This window comes from Copadichromis virginalis, linkage group LG5, assembly GCF_057382275.1.
Source record: "Copadichromis virginalis isolate Kocher_CV1m ecotype Utaka linkage group LG5, C_Virginalis_male_GT1.1, whole genome shotgun sequence".
Lineage (NCBI taxonomy): Eukaryota > Metazoa > Chordata > Actinopteri > Cichliformes > Cichlidae > Copadichromis > Copadichromis virginalis.
The window spans coordinates 42,132,372-42,139,847 of NC_140622.1; the positions used below are offsets into that span (position 1 = coordinate 42,132,372).

General features: G+C 51.3%; 1 protein-coding gene across 2 annotated transcripts; it reads left to right on the top strand.

The window, feature by feature from the left end:
- Positions 1 to 214: 214 nt before the first annotated feature.
- Positions 215 to 6,493, top strand: pcif1 (phosphorylated CTD interacting factor 1). 2 transcript variants are annotated; one of them, XM_085457866.1, is made up of 16 exons: positions 215 to 380; positions 1,842 to 1,995; positions 2,075 to 2,199; positions 2,279 to 2,404; positions 2,605 to 2,738; positions 2,805 to 2,962; positions 3,160 to 3,307; positions 3,490 to 3,573; positions 3,664 to 3,763; positions 3,859 to 4,018; positions 4,098 to 4,267; positions 4,490 to 4,576; positions 4,655 to 4,839; positions 4,922 to 5,015; positions 5,094 to 5,269; positions 5,378 to 6,493. In XM_085457866.1, the coding sequence occupies exons 2-16, from the start codon at positions 1,869 to 1,871 to the stop codon at positions 5,706 to 5,708; spliced, it is 2,205 nt and encodes a 734-aa protein (XP_085313992.1). In that variant the 5' UTR covers positions 215 to 380; positions 1,842 to 1,868; the 3' UTR covers positions 5,709 to 6,493. The 2 variants fall into 2 exon arrangements, with proteins under 2 accessions (XP_085313992.1, XP_085313993.1); XM_085457867.1 differs by lacking the exon at positions 215 to 380 and adding an exon at positions 605 to 835.
- Positions 6,494 to 7,476: the final 983 nt, after the last annotated feature.

A 7,476-nucleotide genomic window follows, 5' to 3' on the forward strand; every position in this document is an offset into this window, starting at 1 on the left:
CATGTTGAAATAAATTACCAATCAATAAATTACCAATCAAATGCTCAAATCTATGTTTTAAGTTTTGAGTTCTGTGCATTATTAAAGAAATTAGAGCTGAAATGTGCCTTTAAGGGCAACACCCTCACGTTCATTGATGTGTGTGTGTTAAAACTCTTTGATGTTTTTGGTCACATCTCTCAGCTTTCAGCCTCTTTGACCTCTTCAACATGGCGCCCGCAGTGGAACACCTCGGGACAGGAAGGAGGTCGGGCGCTGCGCCTGCGCAGTTGCTCTGTCCGGGTCCCTGTAAAGATGTCTGAGCAGGCGGGGAGGGAGCGGAGCGGAGGACCCGAAACAACGCGCAGAACCCGCAACTGTCCGCGACTTAACCGGCCAAGGTAAGCGCCGACGGTCCCGCGGGCCGGCTCCGGGCGCACCGACACGCGGCGGAAGGTGTCAGCTCCCGGTGGGGGCTGGACAGTGGCGCGCGGGGCGGCCCAGCTCGGAGCACAGAACAGAAATGTTAGTGAGGGCGCGCGACGCTGTGGCAGGGGCGTGTCCGCCATCTTGTGAGTGAAGTGGCGCCTGAACAGCCGCAGGTCTCTGAGCCTAATGGCGGCTAACTGCCGATGTGACCGCGCGAAGGTTCCGAACCCGACCTTTACTGAGCGTGCTGCCCAGCCTGACCCCACCGCAGAGCCGGACCGGCCGTCACCGTGTGTCCGTGTCGGTCCCGGGCTCCCGAGCAGCCGCCGCAGCCTTTTGTTGTCCTCCTCCCCCTCTCTCCCTCCTCCCTGTTTGTTTGGGAAACCTGCACCGCGCATGCGTGTAACCATGGCGCTAGTTTCTGCGTGTAAGAAAACACGATCAAACGTGTCGACAGCGCGCTAAAATCTGTCTGAGCCCATCGATCATTGTGATCAATTTAATCACTGATCGGCTGTTTGCCGCCGTCTGACGTCAGCGCGCCACATTAACCCGCGGGATCGGAGCAAGCACCGAGACCGCCACAACACACACGCACATAGACGCCTGGATGCACGCACGCGCCAACACACCTGAACGAGCACCTGTAACGCTGATCAAACTACTGATGAGTTTGTCTGATCTGTATGGCACTCTGAGCAGGGCTGGGTGTGCTCACCGATTCTCACTCAGTTATTCTAATTCTGATCATTTATCAGTACATGGGCATATTTTTACATCTGTGTATAAAACAAAGCTGACACTGAGACAGGTGTGAGCATCACAGCAGAGGCCTTTGTGTCAGAGTAACTGAGGATAAAACAAAAAGCCAGCAGCAGCAGATTTTCCTGGAATAACTTTTTATAGCAGTTAATGTTAAAAATATTCTACAGTAGATCAAAAACTGAAGAAAACCACAAATCAACACGTAAACATTACCTGATGCTGCTTAAGGGAAGCAGAGCACACTGAGAGAGAGCTGTGCAGGAAGTGTTTTTTTTATCCTGGTGGATTCAAAAAAGCCAAAGTCAGAGAAAACTCGTGACCACGTGTATCAAACGTGAAACGTAGTTTGGATCTTCTGTTGCTGCTGGTTCAGTGAATTTTGGTCTGAGAGTGACGAAGACATGTCGGCTTTCAGCCCCGACAGCGTGCACGTGTCATGGGGTGAACCATCCTTGCTCTGTTTATATATTTTTACCTGCTCGTTAATCGTTGCTGTTTGGCGAGTGTTGAAATGAGCTTCTGGTATTTCTGTCGAAATACATTGTTATTATTATTATTATTATACATTATTATGTCAAATCGATACCATTATTTGTAAAACCCACCCCTACCTCTGATTGCAGCTGCACACCTGTCTGACTCATTCTCACCTGTGTTTTGTTTTGAAGGCACGTGATGTCATTCTAACTGCCAAGATGTCCAATGACAGCCAGGGATTGGTGAAGGGGGAGGCGGCCATGATGCTGGCTCCCTCTGGCTCCGCCTCATCTCAGGGACCACCCCTTTCTCCGTCCACTGCCTCTAAAGCACCTGAGCTCCCAGGTACGCTCGTTTGCCTCTTACCTGTCCCACTCACCGTACTCCAACCCTGATTACCCTCTCTCTCTTTCTCCCCCCCCAGATGAGTTGGTTCAGGCTGGATGGTCCAAGTGTTGGTCTCGGCGGGAGAATCGGCCATATTACTTCAACAGATTCACCAATCAGAGCCTGTGGGAGGTGCCAGTGCTCGGCCAGCATGATGTTATTGTGAGTATTGCCTGTGCTTATCATTTACAGTTATTGATTGATATGCAGTTATTGATCAGGTACCGATCTGTGTCTGCAGTCTGATCCTTTAGGTCTAAATGCGGCTCCTGCAGAGGGCGGGGACAGTAACCTTGGTAATGGTCAGAGGAAGAGGAGGAGCTCTGAGGAGCAGGGGGGAGGACCTAACAGCTTCAAACGTGCTAAGGTAAAACGGAGTCCTAGGTTGGATGAGCCAGAAAGATGCTCTGCTGTGATTGGCTGACATACTGACCTTCATGCCTGCTGTTACATTTCCTATGACACGATTAGTAACCTGACAACCAATCACAGCAGAGTGTGAATAGACTGACGTATGATGCTCCGAGTGCAGGTGAGCGAACCCTGACCAGGTCTGTCTGTTACCAGGTGGAGCCGACCACGCCCATCTCTCCCAGCACTCCTGGGGTCAAACCCTGGAGCTCCGCCCCTGAGGACAAACAGGCCCAGTCTGCCACACCCACCACACCGAGCCCCGCCCCCGCGCCGTACAGACCAGCTGTGTGAGTACTGCATGTTGTTTTGTTTTGTTTTGTTGAAGGACCTTTTTGATTGGTCGGTGTTTTCAGGATTTACTGGGACCTGGACGTGCAGACCAACGCCGTGATCCGAGAGCAGGCCCCCGCCAGCCACCACCTGCCCCCCCACCCCGAGATCGAGCTCCAGCGAGCGCAGCTGGTCACCAAGCTGAGGCAGCACTACCACGAGCTGTGCCACCAGAGGGAAGGTATGCCACACGTGCAGGTTGTGTACTGGTAGCTCCTCCCCCACAGGTGAGAGGTGGAGGGAGAACACATCTTCAGATAGGGTGAAGGTCAAAGGTCATCAGAGACTTTGGAGCCGTCCAAGCCCGAGTGTTCATTAATGGGTATGACGGGCATGTGTGAATGTGAGCTCTGACCAGGTGTTGGTTCTCTGCCTCAGGTATCGATCCGCCCCGGGAGTCCTTCAACCGCTGGCTGCTAGAGAGGAAAGTAATTGACAAAGGTCACGACCCCTTACTGCCGAGTGACTGTGACCCTGTTATCTCCCCATCGATGTTCCGAGAGGTCATGAACGACATCCCTATCAGGTGACTTTAAAATCGAGTGGCGTTCGCGTCTCGTGCTCTTGGCGTTCGTTTGCTGTGAGGAGAACATGAGATTTGCTTTTAATTGAGTGATAAATGTCTGACACTAGAAATAGTCTGAATTTATTGATCAGAGATCATGTGCAGATTAATATATTGATCAGTGATTGGTTTGTGTGTGGCAGGTTGTCTCGCATTAAGTACAAAGAGGAGGCTCGGAAGCTGCTCTTTAAATACGCTGAAGCTGCCAAGAAGATGATCGACTCCAGGTAGGACCCAGCTGACCAACTGCTGAGCTCAATCCTGCTGAGATTATCAAGTGGGCCCGCGCTCTGACCTCTGACCTGTCACCCATGCAGGAATGCGAGCCCGGAGAGCAGGAAGGTGGTGAAATGGAACGCCGAGGACACGATGAACTGGCTGCGCCGAGATCACTCTGCCAGCAAGGAGGACTATATGGTAACCTGTGACTTTCGCTTCATCTGTACTCGTTACACGATTGCTTGTAGATCACCTGTACAAGTCGCCTGTGACTGTCACTGGTGTATCTGCAGGACCGTCTGGAGCACCTGAGGCAGCAGTGCGGTCCTCACGTCGCCGCCGTCGCCAAAGATTCTGTCGAGGGAATCTGCTCCAAGATCTACCAGCTGTCTGCGGAGTACAGCCGCCGCCTGCGCCAGACACACCTGAGCCTGCTGCAGGACCCGCCCACTGGTACACTTCAGTCCTGTGTATTATTCACCTGTGTACCTGGCTGTCTGAGCCCATAGTGTTCTGTCTCTGCATGTTTCAGAGGCGTGTGCGTCCCCGCCGCAGTCCCGCCTTGTCTACTGTTACCCGGTGCGTCTGGCGATCCCGTCGCCGCCGCTGCCTCGTGTGGAGCTTCACTTTGAGAATGACATGGCGTGTTTACGCTTTAGAGGAGAGATGGTCAAAGTTAACAGAGGACACTTCAGCAAACTGGTCAGTAACCCCGTGGTAATCTGATTACCTTAAAAATTGTAATCCGAGTACATAACAGCAACCTAGTCAGTACCTCCGGTGTAATCTGTTTACTTTTTACATAGTAATACAAGGACTCAAAAGAGTAATCAAAGTACTCATCAAAAAGCTGGTCAGTAACGCATTGTAATCAGATTACTGTGTCCAATCTGTCCCGTTTGTCTCTCACCTGTCTCGCTGCAGGAGCTGTTGTACAGGTACAGCTGTATAGACGACCCTCGCTTCGACAAGTTCCTGTCCAGAGTCTGGTGCCTCCTGAAGAGATACCAGGTCAGCTGACGGCGTGCTCGCTCGGTTCACCTGCTTCATTAGCTGCTCAAAGCTAACCAGGTGTGTGTGTGCGTGCAGGTGATGTTCGGCAGTGGTGCTAACGAGGGGAGTGGCCTGCAGGGGGCGCTGCCGGTGTTGGTGTTTCAGACGCTGAACCGTCAGTTTGGTGTTTCTTTCGAGTGCTTTGCCTCGCCACTCAACTGCTACTTCAAACAGTTTTGCTCCGCCTTCCCTGATACCGACGGCTTCTTCGGGTCCAGAGGGTGAGGTGACACAACTGGACAATCCGCTGCACAGTCTGTCCACTCTCCCTGTCCCAGCGTGACAATCTGGCATGTGTTTCAGGCCCTTCCTGTCCTTCTGTCCGGTCAGCGGCTCGTTTGAAGCCAACCCGCCGTTCTGCGAGGAGCTGATGGATGCAATGGTGACGCACTTTGAGGTCAGTACTAGTCTCTGATCTGGCCTCTGAAACGGACTGTGATCCAGGGTTTCTGATCCGGTCTCCTGTCTTTCTCAGGACCTGTTGGACCAGTCCTCGGAGCCTCTGTCGTTCATCGTGTTCGTGCCTGAGTGGCGTGACCCCGTGACTCCAGCTCTGACTCGCATGGAAGGAAGTAGATTCCTGCGTCATCAACTCAGCATTCCCGCCTACGAGCATGAGTACCGATCAGGGAGTCAGCACATCTGCAAAAGGTACTCGCACTACAGTGCTGTAGTATTACTGTAATACTAATATTGTGTACACTGAATTACTGATTGATTGTAGTAGCCTAATACTCTGATTACTTTATATATTATCAGGGATGAGATGTACTACCGGGCTGTACACGGTACTGCAGTTCTCTTCCTACAGAACGACGCCGGCTTTGCGAAGTGGGCGCCTACTCCAGAGCGTCTGGCCGAGCTGACAGCAGCGTACCGCGCCTCTTCCACCCGCATTTCCTCCTTGTCGTCCCCTGGCCCTGCCCACATCTCTCCTGGAGATAGAGACTCCGCCCCCAAAACATCTGATAGGACACAGAGTAACGTATTGTCACCCGGTGGCCACGACGACAACAACAACAACGACAACAACAGCAGCGGTGATAGTGGCAGCAGCAGCAGTCCTCGAGACAAAGTGTCCACCGTGTAGGCGGGGCTTGTGGAGGCCACGCCCTTTCGCCTGTTGGACAGTTGTTTCAAGTTTTGTTTTCTGACTTGTCTCGTTCAGATTGTCTTTCACCAGCACCTGTAGCAAATGTTTATCCATAATGCCACATGCCACCAGGGGGTGGGCGAAGCCTGAATTAGCCCCACCCTCTGCTGGCTTTAACCCCGCTCTGTTGTGATTGGTCAAAGCTCTGGAGCTTTTTTTATTTTTAAATTTTTTTTTTAAAACTTGCAGCTGATTCTTGTTCAGCTGTGGCTTCTGTTGTTCAGCAACAAACATCACAGCCAATCAGTGAGCAGCGACTTCGAGCTCCAGCAATAACCCCCCCCCACCTGTAATGTCACTTGTGACCACGGAGGACTCTGATCCCCGCACCCATAGGGCTTTCTGATTGGTCAATAAGGCAGCTACTGTTTCTATTGGACAGATCTTTGTTTTTCTGGGGTTTGATTTTGTTTTGTTTTTTTCAGTCCTGCTTCTGGTCCCGCCTACTTATAATGGCCCGGCCAGTCAGTGTGGGGAAATGGACTACTCATGAGGTGGAGGATTAACAGTTAGGTGGGAGGAGGTGGAGTCAGATTCAGACTGTTGCTCGGAGACAGACGCCTTAGAGTGCGGGGTCACTGACGCTGAGGGGGCGGGGTCTCATGTAATCAAACTGACAGACATTTGTGTGAACACGACAGTTTTTTGTCATTAACGTCTTTTTTTTCGGGTTCATCAAACGTTTGTCAGAAAAATTAAAGTTTTTTTTTTATTTAAACTTTTGGGAGTTTGCTTTGTGTTTTGTTTATTTTATTTTTAAGTGTTTCAAACATTTTTTTCCCTCTTTTCTGCTCTCTGGCTCCTCCCACTCAGTAACCTGACACTACAACAAATGTTTGTTCTGGGATTGGCTGGCTGTGGCCCAATGAGGCGTCTGTTTCCAGGGCTGGCAGCAGTGTATATAGTGTATAGCCTGTTGATGTTTTAATTTAAAGCGACGGTGTGAAACCAAAGCGACAAAGCTGCGATAGACAGACTCCTCCTCCTCACATCATCTTCATCATCATCCGGTGTGCGTGAACTATTTCGAAGATGTTCCTGACCCTCAGAGCGTGCACCGCCATTCTTACGTTCCTCTTCCCGTTCAGCACGAGGTCATGTGTTCAGGTGTTTCGTGCCGCTGCAGCTTCACTTGTTTGGTCACGTTAAGAACGTTCGTCACGGCTTCGACATGTGACAGTAATGTAAAGCACCGCAGGACGCCACTCTGGATGTGTTATTGGCATCAAACCCTGACATGAACTGTCTTAGTCACCGTTGTGTGATGGCGTGCATTTAAATGCTGCCCTCGCCATCACACAAAGGTCACTATGAAACTTTTTGCAGTTTTCTTGGCGAGCCGAAGCGCTCACAGAGATGCCATCATAATCTGTCTCCACGGGAACAAATGCACCAGGAGAAACGTGACGCAGGACGCGATGGAACAGCGGATTTTTACACGTGAACGTAATTGTCGTTGTGACACTCGCTCACATGTAAGGATTAACGCGCGTGTGGTGGATTAACTCCGAACCAGGAGTGTGCACGTGAGCCGAGCACTGGTTCTTTGATGTCACAGTGAATACTGAGCTGTGATTGGCTGCTCTGGCAGCAGCAGTGAAACGTGCACATGATGCTCCGGTGATGCAATCAGAGGCTCATCCACTGGGCCCGCCTCCATAGGTGTGTGTCCTGGTCATAGCTGCGTCCATGTGCCCAGTTACTT

Excerpts from the sequence above, each read along its gene's own strand:
- pcif1 (XM_085457866.1), top strand. The coding sequence starts at position 1,869 with ATGTCCAATGACAGCCAGGGATTGGTGAAGGGGGAGGCGGCCATGATG. Across the intron at positions 5,016-5,093 it reads CAATGGTGACGCACTTTGAG|GACCTGTTGGACCAGTCCTC; the intron begins GTCAGTACTAGT and ends TGTCTTTCTCAG. Across the intron at positions 5,270-5,377 it reads AGTCAGCACATCTGCAAAAG|GGATGAGATGTACTACCGGG; the intron begins GTACTCGCACTA and ends ATATATTATCAG.